This window comes from Nilaparvata lugens, chromosome 6 (genome assembly GCF_014356525.2).
Source record: "Nilaparvata lugens isolate BPH chromosome 6, ASM1435652v1, whole genome shotgun sequence".
Classification (NCBI taxonomy): Eukaryota; Metazoa; Arthropoda; class Insecta; order Hemiptera; family Delphacidae; genus Nilaparvata; species Nilaparvata lugens.
The window spans coordinates 17,592,511-17,612,606 of record NC_052509.1 but is presented as its reverse complement, the minus strand read 5'-3'; the positions used below and the strand labels follow the sequence as shown (position 1 = coordinate 17,612,606).

The 20,096-nt window shown below is 32.7% G+C and overlaps 1 protein-coding gene across 1 annotated transcript in view; it reads right to left on the bottom strand.

The window, feature by feature from the left end:
* LOC111061139 (A disintegrin and metalloproteinase with thrombospondin motifs 9) overlaps window positions 1-20,096 on the bottom strand; it is a 116,557-nt gene that overhangs the window by 18,601 nt on the left and 77,860 nt on the right. The window contains 7 exon segments of the mRNA XM_039431372.1: window positions 5,423-5,620; window positions 7,947-8,111; window positions 10,033-10,197; window positions 10,879-11,086; window positions 14,065-14,191; window positions 14,699-14,825; window positions 16,061-16,230. Coding sequence (XP_039287306.1) covers window positions 5,423-5,620; window positions 7,947-8,111; window positions 10,033-10,197; window positions 10,879-11,086; window positions 14,065-14,191; window positions 14,699-14,825; window positions 16,061-16,230 — 1,160 coding nt within the window.

The following is a 20,096-nucleotide window of genomic DNA, read 5'->3' as shown; positions in this document are numbered from 1 at the left end:
TTCCAACAGTCAACAAATTCCTTCAACACTAACATGGTCTTAATTACAACATTAATAGCATCACTTTTCAATATTATCACAGCCATCATAACAAAATAGTATATAATATATCAGAACATTTATTATCTTTTCAATAGCATAATATCCAGGTACTTTCACTTTCTTAATATTATTTTTTAATTCCTCCAATCTTCTCAAACACCGTTCATCCTTCATCAATCTCCACAAGTAATCCATTCCATTGTTATCCAGGCATGACTCCATATTTGTTCTTGTAGTAGCTCCGTTTTTATTCCATTTATTACGTCCATTTTGCCGGTCACATCGCTGATCATAGCCTTTAAAGCGTATGTGCCGCGGATGCACGCCGTCGGTGATCTCTTCCTGTCCTCCATCCTGGTATTGGTCGGTTGTCCTCCTTTGCCCCTTGAAGCGTGCATGCGGCCTCCATCGGCGCGCGCGGTTCCTCCGTTTCTTTCGCCTCCGGGCCTTACGATGCATGATCCTCTTCTCCCGAATGCCGTACTCTTCGTCCTGATGCCGGTCGGGTGTCCTCGGGCGCCTCCGTCTCCGGGCCTTACGGTGGTCGCTCCTCTTGTCCTGGATGCCGTCCTCCCTGGTGTCATCCTCTTGGTCCTCTATCCTGGGTTCATTGGGGTGCCTTGGTGGGGTCGAATGATGCGCGGGTGCGGTGGCGGACTCTTGATGCGCGGGTGTGACGTGCAGACACATGGTGGCGGTCTCTGGATATGCGGGCTGCTCTTCCTGCGGTGATGGATCGTCGGCGGGGAATATAAGGCTCAAAGAGGGGTTGATGTTTTCGGGCTGTTTTAATTACATGTTGAGCGGCGGTTTTTGGTGGTGATTTATCTTGTATTAACATCTGTTTTTCTAATATTTTCGGTAAACCGTTCACAAAGGTGGTATATGAGGCTGTAGTATCTTTATTTTCTCTATCTATTTTTTCTGAGCTTGTGTGGGTTGTATCGGGGTTATCATGTAGACATAATTGTTTAGATGTAGTTTTCTGTATATCTGGTGGCGGGTCATTGGGTGCTGGGTTCTGGGTTTTTTGTTGATTCAATCCTATTGCATGTGCTAATGTATAATTTGTGCTTACTTGTTGAGGTGGCGGTTTATAATTTCTGTTGTAATTGTTCTGAGTGTGATTATTATTTGAGTTTAATCGATCACGGCCATAATAATACTTTCTTTCATAGGTTTGCTGTGGATAATGGTTTGTTTGACGATTCTGAAAACTTCTATTATTCCAGCTGTTATTTTGATTATGATTATAGCGGCGTTTAAATTGAGGGGTAGATCGTGAGCAATCATATGGTACTGATTCATAGGCTTGGCTGGTGTACTGATTAATTTTTGAATTAGGTTGATTCGGTGCGTATCTCTGGTCTGAACGGTGGTTTGATATGGCCATCACAGACTGTATGCCATATAAATGATTAATCAGCTGCTTACAATCAGTAATGGGTTGTGTGGCGAGTGCCATTCTAACTTGATACGGTAGCTTCTTTAAAATAATACTTGCTAATGCCGATTCATTAATGGGCTCGCTCAATTGAGAATTTTTAAACTGTAGGGCAGTGACGAAAGTGGTACATGCACCGTCTAAATTAGGGTTGAAATCGCATGATATAATGTCCGCTAGCACGTCCAACTGTTTACTTCTGCTCCAATACTGTTCCAGGAAGACAGCTACAAACTCATCCAATGATGTAATTCATGGGCTCTACTCCGAAAGAACATCAGGGGTTCGCCAATCAATAAATTAGTCAAACGAGACGCCAAAAATTCCAAGAGGTGGGTGTTAATGATTGAACTAGTTTTATCTGATCTATAAATTCTTTAGGTTGGAGATAGCGGTCTGTATTGTCAAAACGGCCTAATTCATTGAAACTGTGTAGTGAATCAAACGTTGCTATGGGAATAGGCTCTATATTCTCGTGCGGAATTGATGTATTTGACTTTCAAGTTGTACCAACTTCTCTTGGGCCTGTTTCCAATGACTAGAGCTTCTGTTTCATTATCTACTACTTCGGCATTTAATTCAGATGAAAATAATTGCTGTTCTCCAACGGCTGTCTCCAATGAATTAAGTTGTACTTTGTTTTGATTTATATCAGAATTTAGGTGAGCTATTTGTGTAGATTTACTATTCTGTTGTTTATTTATGGAAATAAGTTGACTATTGTTCCTGTTTGTAGCTATTTCATGAATTTGCGAAGTGTTTTGTGCTGGAGGTTTCTATTCTTTCGTTTAACTCACAAGTGACAGTATCTATTTTTGCTGTTAAATCGGTTGTAATTAGTTCTTGATTTTCAGCGGTAGATGCTGATATTGTGTCCGCAGTTTCCTTACCCGTTCTTACCGATGTATCCTTCAATGATTCCCGCATTTCCTTCATTTCCGCCTTCAAGTCCTTCATTACCATGGTCATTGTTTTTTCTAAACTATTAGAAAATGACTTGATCATCCCCTCTACTATAACCCTTTTTATTGCTTCTTGGGAGACATTTAACGGTTTATTACTGTTCACAGGATTCTTGGCGGTGATTGAAGAGATCTGGGCGTTGGACTCCATCGCGCCCCCTCAGCGTCGATCTCCGCTACTATCGCCGTCTGCAGTGTGTCTGCTACCTTACTTTGCGTGGACGAAAAGAGACTCATATTTTAAAAATGGATTAAGTGTCAAGTGTTTGTTAAAAAAGTGAAAGTTTTGGCCAACAAGGCATTAATAAGGACACAAATGAGGATAGGCCTATGGACATTACAAGCCAGGTAACCTATTATTACTTAAGCTCTTATAATATAATAATACTATTCATTGATTTCTGACTAGCAGTTTAGGCCCATAAAATATAATAGCTCTCTCTATAAAATATATTTTCTACAATAATAATAATATAAAATTTTCTTTAAAACATATAATTTCTCTTTATTTAAAGCTATTGATTCCCCAAAAAGTAATACAAATTTTCCTTCGCCAGTTTTCCTCACAACTCGTATAAGTTATCTATAATTTTCAATATGGTTATTGACTAATTTCAAATAATTATTCAATGAGCTTGGCTCTCATCATCAGTCCCACGTTGGCACGACATGTATTTCTGTCGTATCCGTGGCCTATCACGTTGGGCGACATGTCTTTCTGTCACGTTATTCTTTATATAAAATAACGATTAGCCTCCTGCTTGGCATCAGTCGGTAAAGCATGAGATTTAATATAATTAGGGCGTGGTTTTCTAATAGTATTCAGTCTTAAAAAATCTTGATAGGCCTAGATATGGGCTTCTCCAATAACTCTTGTAATTCAATAATAATAAATATATATATATATGATACTTATACTATAGAGATGAGGAATAAAAATAAATTGCACACCATGAAAATTTCACACATATATTACACAAATAATGCAAAGATCAATCGAGGCAAAAAATATATATAGAGCGATAAAAAATATAATATAAAAAATAGAACAATATTTGAAATCAATAAAATATCACAGGCTAAACTTATATTCTAGATTTGTGGCACGAATCATTACCATGTGCCTTTATCTTGAAATCATATGCATTCTTTTGCATGTAGCTGCGACATGTACTTGCTAATACTTGTCGACTTGGATAATTCAATCAAAAATATGTGCTCTAAGATCAGCTTGATAAATTAGCCACTAATAATCCAAATATATATATATATATATTAAAATCTCTAGTATTTAGTAGATTTATTTGTATCGAATATATATTTTTATCTCAGGGTGCAAGATTCGGCACCTGACGGAATAGGTAGAGCCATTCATCTAGTGAATTAGAACTATGATAAATTATCGCAAATTGTATTGCAAAAATTAAATATTGTATGCATACGTTTGATAGCCTAGATTTCGTACTTCTTTGATTAAATAGAAATTTCTAAAATATTGATCTATATTTTTCTTTCAATTAAATACCTTTAATACTAATTTTTACTTGCGCAAGTATTACTCTTATTAATTTCTAATTATAATAACCCTTTCGGCGAGCTAGCTTTGATCATCAGATTATTTCGAAGCACTAGGGCGCCCATCACTAAATTCAAATTTAAATCACTCACGTGTCGAAAATCTTCTTGTAAGCCGCCGATGTCGATCCAACTCCATGTGGTCCGGGAATATGGTAGCCGGAATCGTCTCCTCCAAGGGGTTATAAATTTAATAAAAATGAAAAATGACTTCTGCTTCACAATAGCATCACGAAGTCTTTTAAGAAATTTAATAATTTACTTTAACTTTAAATTTACAAAATTATTAATAAGGTACTTCGCTCTAAAATATTTGGGGTCCTCTTATGGTGGCATCTGGCTGGCGAGTGCTGGTTCTTCCTTCTCAAGTTTTACAGATCCTCTTTCCGACTTTCAAATTAGCATAAAATTTAAATATCCCAATCCTCCGCCATTAAATTCAAATAGATCTTACAAAAAATGCCAAAATATTGCTTAGATTATATGATTAATAATTTCTTTGCATTCGAGCCATATTGATAACATAGATTACACAAATTTTTACACAAAATCTACTACAATTATATAAATATATATAAATATTTTTGAATTGGCCTACAGTTGCCGCCTATTAACCACGTTTGGAAAAATTACACATAGATAAATCATAAATGGTCAAGTAACAATTTATCAAGTTATATAAAGGAGAGTATCTCTACCAAGATGAAAACTCAATTATTACTGACTGTAACATTTGATCTGATAAATGATTTTGTTCATTCGTCACAGTTCATAAGTATTAATTTAAACAGTATTATTATTGATCATGCATTGGAAAACAAATGGCTCCCAACTTGGCTCGTCACTTACCACATCATATAGTATTTCAGAACGTCTCAAAATCCTTATTCCAATCAGAATTGAAGAAACTTATGATACAGCTGGGAGTAGACAATGCAGAAAACATTATCAAACTAATTATAATACTCACCTTGATCGATAAATTTGCTATTGTGGCAACCTGCCTACTGTTCTTATAATCTGTATACACCACTACACAACTACACTAATTAATCGAGCAGCCCAATAATATTCATTGAATGTAGTAATAATAATCAATAATCTTCTGAATGCATCAGAATTGTTTTCTTTCTCTCTGTTGAAATCTGAATATTCAATGAATTATCTCTTGTTTGCGCACAGGCATTTACCCATGCAGGCCACTTTCGTAAAAGTCATTACTCAAGTTAATATTGATTTTATTAGAAGATACCGTAATATTGGTTATAAAATAATATTGGTTCTATTTTTATGTTGTTTTTATTGAAACTGTATTTGAGTACATAATATGTTTATTTTGTAATTTGCATTTTTTGGCTGAATGGAGAAAATATCAAAGTATTAAGAATGTAGTTGTTACCTGTGACCAATCGCGTGCCTGCCAGGAGAAGTGAATGAGGCTGTTGATGACGGGGATGGCGTTCTCGTGGCCGAAGGTGCACGACTGCATGAAGCAGGACTCGGTGGTGGGGGGCTTGCTGCCCGTGCATTCGTCTTCCATGCTGCTACTGCATTTCACCACTCGACTCTTCACGCCCGAACCACAGCTCACCGAACACTGCAATCCATCACAAACACTATTTACTAAATCGAAAGCAACTGATTTATTAAATATATTTGAAAAACTGATTAAAATACATTTTTGATAATTATTGAGTAGGAATTGATATTTATTTGAAATTGATAATAATATGCATCAAAATTAGTCTTTCCTTCCTTCCTTCAAACATCTGAGTATGCAACTCTGGGTTGCGCACAGGCATTTGCCCATGCAGAACATTTTCTAAAAAATATTTGACTAGTGTATTCATGAGATTGTTTTTATTTTTTGTTGTTGTTTGTGTTTGAGTACCTACATACGATTTTTATTTTGCAAATTGATTTTTTGGGGAATGAAAATCTTTCTGTCTGTCAAAAGAGACAAAAAAAAACACCTTATCATGAAATGATTGGAAATGGAAAGACAGGCTTATAGCCCTTACTATTCCATTTCCGAAATTAATTGAAAATAAGTTCAAAAGAGTTCATCCTCAACACTTTCAAACACAAATATGTTTGGTCCCTGAATATTACAAAAAAAATTAAATTCGAATTTTAAAATAGAAAATTAATTTAAACAATTCACTGTGGTAATGTGTCAAAATTTGAAAAAATTGTGGTAATTCTACATAATTGAAAAGACACATTTTTTTCAATTAAGTATTATACTTAGAATATGAGAGTTTTGGTTACTCTACAGGGCTGTGTAAGAATATAGGGGAAAAAAGGAATTGGTATTATAGTGGAATAATACGAAAATATATGTGTCAACAAATAAAAGATGCGCCTCACTCTTAGATCTGAATTGTCTATGAAACATTTTGAATTTATTTACATCAGGGGTATTAAACACTTACTATATAAATACTACATAAGCATGCACATTCAAGGAAGAGTTTAAAGGCTGTTAATTTTTCAAAAAGAATGAATTTAGATAAGTACAGATTTAAAACAATATTGTTCCATAAATTGACTCATTAGTTTTTCGAAAAATCACTTTCATGATCAAAATTGAAACTGATTAATTAATTAATATTATCATAGATTTTTATTCTATTATATTCTTTCTTATCATAACCATAATATATTGTTTAGGGCTTCTTGTATTTACATAACTATTAAAAACTAATGAATTAGCCTTTTCAACATTTTTTTTTCAAATTTTTAAAAGAATTTTATGTACTTTTGAGAAAAAACTCTGAAAAAAATTTCATACAGCTAATCATGAAGTAGTATTTCTAATAGCCTACAAGAAAATTTGTCAGAAATTTTCTATAATTGATTACTAACTCAGTAAATTCATTAAGAACTGATTACACAAGTCACAAGCATTGCTTTCAATATTCCATCGATAATTTATTATTAATTTCTATGGACGTAGTCTGGCATCCCACTTCACACCTGAAATTATTAATAAGATGTAATAAAAATGATAAAGATTGATTCAAATGGATTTTGAACAATTAAAATAAATAGAAAGCCTTTCATACTCTAACATTGAATCCATGAAAAAAATTAGAACCAATGAATGAAATTTCTTATGGGAAACATTGAAGACACCCAAGTACCAAGATGATCGAAGATGACTCAAGATGGCCCAAATGTCCCATTTCATTATGATTTGAAGGAATGAGAGTTGATCAAAGAGACGATGTGATTATTTTTTGAGATAAATTTGAGAATGCAACAGAAATTTTAACGGGTTCAAAATAAATAAGCTTTAAAATTATGTTTCTATAATATAAATGTGTTTGTAAATTATGATCCAACTGCGAATATCCATTTTTGAATTTTCAATCATTCCATAGAATGTTTAGATTAATTTTTATTCACATGTGAAGGGTTATTAGAGTTTACATACATAAAACTAATCCTACTATTATTATATGAGGAAGGATGGTTGAATACGGTATTATTCTACACATAGAGAGAGATATCAGATGAATCTCAAGAAATATAAACTAATTTTCAAGTAAACGAGAAGCAAAGACATGGATTATTGTCTTTGAAAATATGACAAAGGAGGCTGTGTTATGACAAGAATGTATGACTGAATTTGAAATTTCTGTGAATGAGATGTAGGCTAATTTGTAAAAGCGAGTGTACAGTCAATTTTGTAGTATGAATGGTGAAAATACAAGATATTTGTGATTAGACATCTGATATTATGATTAAATTATGACTCAGAATGAAACTAATAGAAGGTCTATGTGATTCTATGTTCATGTGGTGATGAGAGGTGATTGTGTCGATGTTGTTAATTTCCAACACAAAATAAACAAGCAAACGTGTTATTTACGTGGGTGCGAAACAAAAAGCGAGTGGGAATAGAAATGAAAACAAACCTGAGACCAACTCTCTGTTATCCATTCGGGACAGGGCTCCAGATTGCAAACTTCTTTATGGTGAGGAACTGATTCGGGAGCGCAATAGTTTTGGTCTACCGATAAATTATCTTGCAAACACCAGTAGGGTCTTCGCCTCTCTCCAGTACCACAAGATACTGAACACTGTTGGAAGAAATCGTCATTATCAGAACCTAGTCTATTACCCGACAACTATATCCTTATTTTGGACTACGGTATTTACATTTTCGTTTAATAGCCTATTCTGTTTATATTGGATGTTCTACTCAATCCTACGGATTTCCAAATTCAAGATATCGGTTTGGTTTTGTTTTTATTTGTTAATCACTGCATTCAGAATTTTGTTACATAACTACGCATCAAGTTTGTATTAAATGCATTCTCAAATTTGAGCCGCTGTACAGATTGAAATAAGAAACTATTTTGGACTATTTACATTTTTGTTTCATAGCCTATTCTGTTTATATTGGATGTTCTACTCAAGCCTACGGATTTCCAAATTCAAGATATCGGTTTGGTTTTTGTTTCTTAGTGTTAATCACCGAATTCAGAATTTTGTTACATAACTACGCATCAAGTTTGTATTGAATGCATTCTCAAATTTGAGCCGCTGTACAGATTGAAATAAGAAACAGATTCAGGCTTGAGACTGTTCTGAATTTAGAAAATAATATTACTCTAAAAAAAGCAACATATCAAAACAATATGTTTGGATGAAATAGGCCTACTCATCAGAGGCTTTTCCATTCAAAGTAACTGGAGAAATATTTGTTCACTATTGTTACCTATATTGTTTGATACATCTCAAGGAAAGACCCATCTTGCTTTTGAATTGTTTATATTAGGGGAAGTGGTGGACCAAACCCTGAAATATGAATTTTACTGTATCCTACTGTATCCAAACATTTTTTATACAAACATTTTCAACAGTATTGAGTTTATTATTTTTGTTCCTTATTGGAGCTTCTTTTCTAATTGCCTGTATTTGTGCGGTTGAGTTGGTCGGTATTGATTTTATTTGAATATAATTTATTCATTATATTTTGTTGAGCACCATTTGCACATGATTAACTAAACCACTAGACATGATGTGTTAATACCTCTTCCGCAGTTTTTTTACGTATATTAGAGTTGTTATTGTTTATCCATTGGAAATATTTTTAACATATTATGTCACATGTAAAACAGTTATGATATTGATACAGCAATCAAAAAATTATTATTAAGATAATTGTGTTACAAGGTGTGAAATTTGTTGTAAGTTCAATGTGGTTGCTGTTACTGTAAATCACTTGAAAGAGTCATTAGCTGTTAAGATAAATCAAATACATCAATATTATAGCACGTGACTTGAAAACAATCATTTTTGAGGTTTGAAACAGCATCAAATCAGAAGAATTGTGTGAAAATGTATTTTCAAATCTGTATGAATTGTAACTGGAATGCATGCTTATCTAGAGTAGGCTATATATCGATTTGTGATTATTCTACTGATAATGTCAACTTATTATGGTGTGAAACCGTCAAATTATTCGTGAATATGATTATTTTGAAAAGTAGGCTCATCAATAGGCTGAGAGTTTCTTTAAAACAAAGTTAATTTCTCAGCAAAATAATTTATTCCAAATGTTCTTTTCCAAGTTGTCATTCACATTAAATCTCAAGGATTTTCTTATTCATAGATTGATACTAATACTCTCAGAATAAGATTTTTTGATAAGGTATTATTTTTTGAATGAATGAGTTATGGTTTTATTCAACGATATGCTGAACTTATTGAGCCCCGATATAACAAATCTAGTCAAATAGAAAATATGAATCTTTGTTCAAGCAATAAAGATAATGCATTATGAAAGGTAATTTCCTTTTAATATTTCACTCAAGGAGTCTATCAAACTGATTATACGTTGTTGACGAGAGAAATAATGAAGTATTGAAGATAGCAGGTGGCTCCATAAAAAGATAAAGTAACAATAACTTTGAGAAAGTAAAACATAAGTTGAAGACCAACTCTTACAAATTATAAAATATGATATTTGAATATTAAAAAAACTAAAATACTCACAGGGGACCAATCTCCAACAGACCATCTTGGGCACTTTTGTGTGTTACAGAGACGCTCAACAATTTTCTCTCGTTCCTGGCAGAGGGAAGAGTCCACTCGATTGCCTGTATCATCCACGCATTCAGCAGCTCGTCGCTGGATGCCAGTACCACAGCTTTTAGAGCACTGCAACAAAAAATGCATTAAACTAAATAAAGATGCACTGAAGATGCTGAATTTGAACAGATAGGTGCCCCCACCCAAAAACAAGTATGCACTCCCTCAAATATCCCCATATTTAGTGCAGCCTACTAATACGACCCCACAAATAAGGCACCACCGCAAAAATGTCGTCAGTCACTATTTTATAAAAACACTGCTGACCTTTTTTGGGAAAAATTGTTCCCCAAGAATTTTGAGGACTCGCCGCCCCATTGTGGGCACAATGAAACGTGACTTTGAACTCCTGGCCAAATAAAATCTGACTATAGTGAGGTCCACGTTATAATGGCAGTGTTTAATTAGCAATGATATTGATATCCTTGTCTAACATTCAACAAAGCGGATAGCGCCATCTCTTTCTCGCTTTGCTCTGTTGACAGATCGTCTTTTAACAATGTAGAATTGATAATTAATTTGAATAATATTTCATCTTAATTATACAGCCTAAATTCATTATGAAATTATTGATAAATATAATTTATTACTAGATAAAATATCATAATTGATTATTTTAAACGAGAATGAACAGTTACATTAATAAACCTGTATTATCTACCGTCAATAGAAGGCATTGACAAGACAGAGGTTCGGCAACGTTGTTCTACCTAGAACACATGAACACACTAGAAGACATGCTGAACCCACCATGGCCCAGTCGCTGTACTGCCAATGAGCCGCGTCACAAGGCCCCAGACAGGGCTCGACCAGCTTGGAGGCGATGTGACTGCAGGACGTGTTGTGGATGGGGGAGGCGGGTGACTTGTCGTGGAACGTCTGCATGCACTGAACGGTCAGCGTTCGCGTTCCTTCGCCGCAGTGGCTCGAGCACTCCGATTGGCTGATCACTTGCCATCTACAACCAATCAGCGGGGTTTAAATATACAGGTAGTAAGAGTTGTACAATAGTAAAATTTAATTCGTGACTTATGGATTTTTTTGGATGGGAGTTCCTTACGGGAAGGTCCCACCTAGCCTGAACGTATAGACCATCAAAATGAACCTTACGACTGTTATATTTTAGTTGAGAGACAGAATTAGAGTCAAAAGTAGTTGAATAGCTACAATACAATACTAATATTGTAAAAGCTACTCAATAATTTAATGAGAAACTTTTCACTTTTAAAGCAGTGCAAGCTACCTCTTGCAGTGGAAAATTTCTTAGACACAGGACTTGAATATAATAATCTCTCCAAAAAATCAGAAATATAGCGATTTTGTCTTGATTTGAGAACAGAATAGTTTTGGGCTATGCTTGTTGTTCTTTTCCGATCTTATTCATATGATTTGTAATTGTATCAACAAAAAAAAAAATGAATCAGAAGAAAGTAATGTACCGTACCTTTGTAAAAGTGAAAATAGTATTAGGCCTACTCATAACTAGATTATCGACCAACATTATGAGCTGGCAGGATGAAAGAATCTAAACAATAAATAATTGAGAGATGAAGTTAGTGCGAATAATGATGTTCAAAACAGCTACCCTACTTTTCAATTTATCCTTTCAATTCCTTCACCTACTTTTTATTTTTCAAATACCTACTATAATATATGAATATAATTAGCACAGTTATCACACAATGATTAAAAGTAGTAAGTAGTATGTAGTGTAGACTGATATTACTACTGTCAACATATATTTTTATCATTTACTGATTATGAAGAAATCATTAACATCGAAATGCAATAGGAAGTATAAATGGAGAATCTATAATTTGATTATTTGAGAACTGCAACCTAAACACTGCAGGGAAAAAAGTGGATAAATATAAAATAAACATGAAGTTTTAGTGAAATTCAAACCCTCTAATTGAATCACACTCTTTATGAGTGATCAGGTTAATGTAAATAAAGGTTTTATGAATGTTATTTCAGGTATTTTATGAAGAAAATATAATAGCGAATAATAAATAATATCTATACACACCATAGTCTCGAATTGTCAGATAGTCACACCTGAGGAGAGTAGAGAGGAGAATGTACAGTTGAAGATAGAAGACAGGAAGAATAAAGATAAAACTAAAGTGAAAGAGTTTCAATACCTTAAAAGAGCAAAAATAGTTTTAAGAAGATTATAGACAATTACTCAGTAATATCATAGAGGAAAGATACAAGTATTTCCTCTATGGTAATATCGTAGTATACTTGTATCTTTCCTCTATGGTAATATCAAGTTTTTGAAATGGTTGGGAAAAATTATAAAAATCATTTTTTTAGATGGCATTGGAGCACAAAATAAGTTGAAGTAACTCTATTGAATTTCTGATGTGAGTAAAACTTTAATATCTTGAATGTGAATAGTAGAATTACATATTTAATAGTGCAGAATTTTATAGTTTATTCTATAGATGGCCCTTCACTAGGCTTTTCTTCTGATACGAATGCTCAAAATTCATTTTACATGTAGTTTTGTTTTAAAAACTCTGACAACATGAAATGAAAGAAACGTTTCATGAACAATATGCATGAGGAAATGTAATGAATTTCAAGTATTCTATACTCTAGTATTTCTAGTATTGACTCCTGTAGAACCAACACCAAAACAATGTTTCTACTAAAGCAGCAAATTTTCCATCACCATGATTGTGTTGATGGAAAAAGTTAGAATTATAGGATATAAAGGAAAACCACCACAAAATAGATAGGAAAATGCAGCAAGGAAGGAAATCACACAAAGTTACACAAAACAAACAATTTATTGAAAAAAATATATATTTTGATTAGAATATATTATGGAAAACAACAATGCAGTGAGTTTCATAGAAAGAATCGATCAAATTCTACGGACAGATTCGAAGAAGATGAACAATATTATTATAGAACAACTGAGTAGTGGAAACTAGAATATTATTTTAGTAAATAAATAAGATAGTAAATAGATTAGAGTAAGAAATACAAGCATGTAGAATAGTATAGTTTTTGCAAGAACCAAAGTACCATTTTGAAGATAAGTTATTGAATAATAGTACTGTGTATATGATAAGTCAGTTTAAAATAGTATAAAAATAATTAGAAGGAAAATAAAATGATTAATAATGTATATTCAATGCATACTGCAAACAAAAAAATGCAAATACAGCATAGAAAAGTCACAAAATGAAAGACATTCAAGGCATATACTAAGGAAGAAAATTCAAATAGAAATACTATAAAAAAACTACAAGCAACTACAAAGCAAGAAATAAAATAAAATGAGAAGATGACGATAAGGGTTAATTAAAACATACAAAATACCGTACATACAGAAACCTGAGTAACGGAACAGAAAATGTAAGTACTTATTACTTTTAGAGTTTTTAGTTTAAAAAAGTTGCAAATTTCCTTATTTCTTATGCCAAAATGCCATATTCCTCGCAAAAATTGAATCATGAACCAGGATTCCATTGATTCTAAAATAATGTTAATTTGTAATTCTATATAGTAGAGTTGATATTTTACCAATAATTTTTAGATTTTTGAAAGTTTGATTATAGATCATTTAACATTAATATGAATTGAAGAGGAAAATAATTATTTGGTGAAGCTTATTCAATAAACAGAAGGCTATTCAGTGACGGAGAAATTTATTTATATTATCTTTAGAAAATTATTTTCAAACTTTTTTCTATTAATTTATTTTTCTAATTACTTATATTGTGATTGAATTAGATAATTGTTGGATCGTTGTTCATGAGTCTGGAGGTGCTACTGTGACACATGAGAATAGATCCATCATCTCTCTTGGCATGGGCTATGGGCTTAGCAGAATAGATAAAGTAGAAGAGGCCGACAAAAACGGATAGCACGACAAGGAGAGAGACAAAGAAGCAGAAAAAGAGGAAGAGGTTAACTGACTTGAGGTCGCAGTGCTTGTTGCAGGACTGAACTGGTGTGTAGGGCGCATTCAGGCCGTTGCAATGCTCCACCGCCACTTCTTGTCGACCCTCCACTCGCACGCATTTTATCACTTTCCTTCTCTCTCCTAAAACAGAATACAAGGAATTTATGAAAAAAAAATCATAAATATACATAAATATGCATCATAGTCAGTAAGGAATCAAACCTGGAGCCTATATGCTTTATAAATCCAGAGTCTGATTTCATATTATAAATTTATCCATTTCAAAATAAAATTTAAGTAATTCACAACATTGTCTGGAATCCCATTGCTATAAGCTATTTGAAAATTCAAGATACATGCAGTCCCACTACAATAACATATTAACCTACTAGGCTACGGTATTCACAAACAGTGAAGTGCAAAATTCAATTATCCAATAGCTTGAAAATCCTATTATATTCCTATATATTTTCACTGCTCCAAAGTGAAATTCACAGGAATAACTTTTTATCATTACCTACTTTTTCTATCACTATTGTGTTGAAAGTGCTCAAATTGTTGACTTTAAAAACATCCAATGAAGAATATTTTTTATATAGTCTATGCTTGATTTTGCGATAAGTTTTTTGCTTTTCATAATTTACTCACCATTGCAGACCTTATTGCACGCACTCCATTCGTCGGAAATCTGCCAGGCATATTGAGCCAGTGAGCTGTACTGGATAGTATACTGATAGGAGATGTCTGGAGGGTAAAGAGGTCCTACTGACAGAACCTGAAAAACATTCCCAACATAAATTCTCCACTTTTATTCTAAATATATTTCGCCAAGCATGAGAAAATACTGAATAGAATAGAATATTTTTATTTGTCCAAGAACAATTACATGATTGCAAGAGACATTGTCAAGATAGCTATAATATTCAATTACATCTTAATATATTTCTATACAATATAAGTCATAAATAACATCAAAGTATACATTTTTTAAAAGTCATAATACATTCAAATATTCACTTCTCATAGTACTCTTTCAAGCTGTAAAAGGGATTTTTGACTAGAAAATTGTAAAGTGCATCTTTAACTTCAAAAACGGGAAATTTCTTATTTCTAGAGGAAGGTGATTGATAGAGCTGATTTGATATGATCAGTTAAATAATGAACTAACAGGGATAAAATAAAATTATTTTTGACAATTAATTCTTTCTATTGAATAACATATTTTCCCAATCGGGTTTATTTTCTACGGTACCGTATTCGAAGTTTTTGAGAAATTTCATCTGGATGAAGAGGTAATTTCTAATCTCGCCATCAAAGTGGAACCAGAGATAAAATATAAGCCCTATATATCCTCTCTGGAGAAATAAATAAAACCAAAGATACAATGAATTTATCACTAACAGGGAGTAACAATGCGCAACACTGTTATGTTCTTGAAGTACGCTACCTAAATATAATTTTTTTCTCTCTGATATTTTATAAAAATGAGATTGGGTAGTTTAGCTTTGGTATGATCTTCCTCTCGCAACCAATGCCAATTGAATATAATCAATAATGCTAATATCTATGAATTCAGATTTTTTTAATAAATGAACAAAATATTATTGAAAGTGAGAATTCCCATGAGTGTCAGTAATTAATTTTAAACAGTATTTAGTATCATGTGTTGGTAATTTTAATTATCATTCTCACATAAAATATTGTCTTTGATTCTTTGAAATGCAAGCAATTCTGTATGTATAAAGTGAATTAAGAAAAAATGGAATCTTATAATCAAAAATTATAACAATATGAACGATCATTATTCAATTGAAAATGCATCATATAATATAATGATGATGTTAAAGCTCCACTATGAGTAATCAGGGCATTTACGACAAATAATTCTAACATTTTGATCATTTTTTTCCAACACCCCAGCTATAAAGAACCCTCAACACGATTTTTTTCAACAATATATAGGCTCTTATTTCTCCTTATGTAAGTTTTGAAAATCCAATTGAAGCATACCTCGATAATTAGATCTTTGGTGAGAGGTCTCGAGGAGTTAATCCTTTCTACATCAGCGTCCGATCCCGAGTACTCTAGTGTGGTCGATCCATACAATATCAGTTTGCGAAACATGCTTACAACATAGTTGCCATTCAGAATATAGCCTCCGGTTTCACCATCTTTCAAAGCTGCAAAAAAAGAGAATCACTCAATTCTAGTTTTCAAATTTTCAAAGTATCCTTGAATGGGGAAAATTCTCATTTTAAATAAGATCCATATTGATATCTCATTCGTAAATATTGATAATACACTTCAAATCGAAATCCAAATCCAATAAACATGTAATTCATTTTAGGTGGGACATATTGAAATACATCTTCATGGACATGGACGATATTGCGCTACGTTTAAGTAAGTTGCAGCTCCATCCATCTCCAATCAATAATTCAAGACAGTAATTAGATACATAAATTATTTAGATAACGGAAGAATAAATAATTGTTGATGCAAATTGGTATAGGAATAAGACAGTAATAGATGAATAAATTATTTAGATAACGAAAGAATAATTTTTTTTTTTTTTTTTTAAGATTACGTCCTAAAGACTCCAGTCATGGAGTATAAGACAAGTCATGTTATTACATAATAATTCTAACACTAAGTAGTTCAACCTAGTTTAGGTTTGAAAGGAATTCTTGTACACTATAAAAAGCTCTATCAACTAAATATTTTTTAATTTGTTTTTTGAAAATCTTCAAATCATCATTACTTTTCAAGATTTGAGGTAGCTTGTTATAAAATTCCTACCAATATAATCTGGTTTTTGTTCAAATAACCTACTATTGTGACCCATTATATGATAATCTGCTCTGTTTCGCGTATTATACTCATGAACATCTGAATTCTGGATCACACCACTCGTTTTCACATGCATTACAACTTCATATACATACAAAGATGGCACAGTTAATAGACCAAGCTTTTTAAATAAAGGCCTACAAGAGTCTAACCTATTCACTTTCTCTATACATCTGAGTGCCTTCTTTTGAATCTTAAACACTCTGTCCATATTTTGTTGAGATGAATTACCCCATACTAAAATAGCATACCTAATATGAGATAGTATAAGTCCATGGTAAGCAGTTAACAGTAGTTTTTTATCATTCAGCCTAGCAAGCTGCCGCAGGACAAATACCCCAGATGATATTTTATTACATATCCTCTCAATGTAAGGATGCCATGTTAATTTCCTGTCCAATAAAATTCCCAAGAATGCTACTTTCTCTTCTTGGTCTAATTCATTTTCCTCTACAAACACATTTATTTCTCTATCCTCTACTGAATTATATTTACTTTTGAATTGTAGGAATTGACATTTCTTACTATTTATTGTTAATTGCCTTTGCTTCAAGAATTGGACAATTGACTGTACTCCAGTAAAAGCATTTATTTCTAGACTATCTAATAAATAATTGTTAAAGATAAGCGATGTGTCATCAGCAAACAACAGAGCTCTGTGATCTTTTAACTCTTTTGGTAATTGGTTCACATACAACAGAAACAGTAAGGGACCCAGAATTGAGCCTTGAGGTACTCCAGCCTGGACCTCCAGTTTTTGAGATTTAATTTTTACTATTTCATTCCCATCCACCTTGGTAAGCTCAACACACTGGTTTCTACCTATGAGATATGATTCAAACCATTTTAGTTCTATACCATTCACACCTACAGTTTTTAGTATTTCCAATAATATTCTATGGTTCACACAATCAAAAGCTTTGGATAAATCAAGAAATATTGCGGCTGCCTTCTCACCTGAATCTATTATATCTATTAGTCTTTCAACAAGGGATACTATTGCAGTCTTAGTAGATTTCCCTTTCTGGAACCCATGCTGTTCATCACATATGAAATTAATTTCTTCCAGGTGCATCAATAGCCTATTTAAAACTACTCTTTCAAAAATTTTACTTATTACATTTAGAATACTAATGGGTCTATAATTTTCAACTCTTTCAGAATCACCGCTCTTGAAAATTGGCAAAATTTTTCCTTGTTTCAGATCATCAGGGAAAATACCCTGCTCTAGTGAAGTATTAAGGAGATGCAATAAAGGGTCCAGTAATTCATTTTCACATTCTTTTAAAATTTTGCTTGAGACCCCATCCAATCCTACTGTTTTTTTGTTATTCAAATTTTTTATTATTCTTGACAACTCATCTCTTGATAATGGATGAAATTTAAATACCTTTTCAATTGGCTCAGCATTTAATGTAGTTGTATTATAAGTATTAGTGTTCAGTGACTTTTGGAGATTATATGCAACCTGTTGATAATACTTATTGAAAAAGTTACAAATGTCTATACTATCATCCATATAATTTCCATGTTCATCGATTATCCTAGGGACATTAGTAACTGTATCTTTTTGAGCTGCTCTCCTATTTCTATTAATTACCTCCAAACAGCAGAGTTAAAATTGGTACTAGTTGTTAATATTTCAGCTGTTTTCTTACACTTAGCTTTCCTCACTTCTTTTGCATAGTTTTTCTTTAGACATTTGTATTTGACTTCACTCGGAACATCCCTCACTAATTTAAATTCCTCATAAGCTTCCTAACAATATTTCTTTGAGTAAGAATATCTTCAGTTATCCATTCATCTACTTTGTTTAATTTACTTTTTACTTTGACTTTTTTTATTGGACAGCATACACTAATGTGAAATCTTAGAGTATCAATGAATTGCTTATATTTGTAATTTAGGTTACAACTGTTATAAACACTACTCCAATTTTCTTGAAGCAGTTCCTGCTTCAAACAATTTATATTCCTAGCTCATATTGCTGAATTTCTTTCATAAATTTTTTTTCTGCTTGGATTCTGGCCCTGCAACTTAACATCTAAAATTTGATAGTTATGATCTGATAGATCTGAGCTACCTAACCTGACATTACAACCTTCTATATTTGTGAGGATATTATCAATAATTGTCTGTGAAGTTCGAGTTACTCTTGTATATTCGTGGACCTTAATTTCTAAATTATTCATATTAATAATATCTCTAATATCCTCTGTCATTTTATCCTGCCTGGCAAAATCGGTATTGAAATCTCCTACTACTATAACATTTGTGAAACGAGCGGTTGTAATTTCCAAAAGTGTATGGAGCAGCTCACAAAATTTTGCCAGTCTCCATTTGGTGACCTATAGATACCTAACACGGCTACCTCAAATCGATCATCAATTTTTAACCTTAGTCCCGTCACCTCTAAATCCATCTCAACAGAAAATCTCTTAACAAAATCCAGTTCATAAGTTTGGGTATGTTTAGCATTGCTAGTGAATATACATACACCACCACTTCTATGAGCTATTCTACAAAATTCTGATCTCAGTGAATAGCCTGGAATCCTAACTTGATTTATTTCCTTTATTTTTAAGCCATGCTCTGTGAAAATAACAATGTCAGGATCCTCCTGTTTAAGAAATACTTCTAATCTGTCAATTTTGTTGCGAAGATACTGAATATTTTGATGATAAATACTAAAACCTTACCATCTTGTGCTACTCTATCTCTAGCATTTGTAGCTATTTCCCTTTCCCTGTTTTGAGCCAATTTACTAAAAAATCGTTATTTGTTTTTTTGACTGTTTTTAAACCAGAGGATTGCAAACGGCTTTCAATCAGCTCTGCCAATCTATTACAAAAGATTACTTTGCCAGATCGATTTAGATGCAACCCATGATTAGTGAAGTTATGTCTTTTCAGCCTTTCATTTAGAAAACAAATCCCCAGTTGTTTAGAATTCTTATTTTTTAGGCTGTTGATTGTATTATGGATTGATTTGTTTGTCGAATTGATTGCTTCATTTAATTCTGGCCTATCAAACCTATTAGGAATAGTACTTATTATTAAGTTTGTTTTTTTGCTGAGTGGCACAATTTCCTTGATTTTTTCTGTTACTTGAGGAAGATGATTCAAGTTAGGTTCATTTATATTATTTGAGCCACCCAGTACAATTAGATAGTCATTTTCATCAAAGTCTTTAGTTT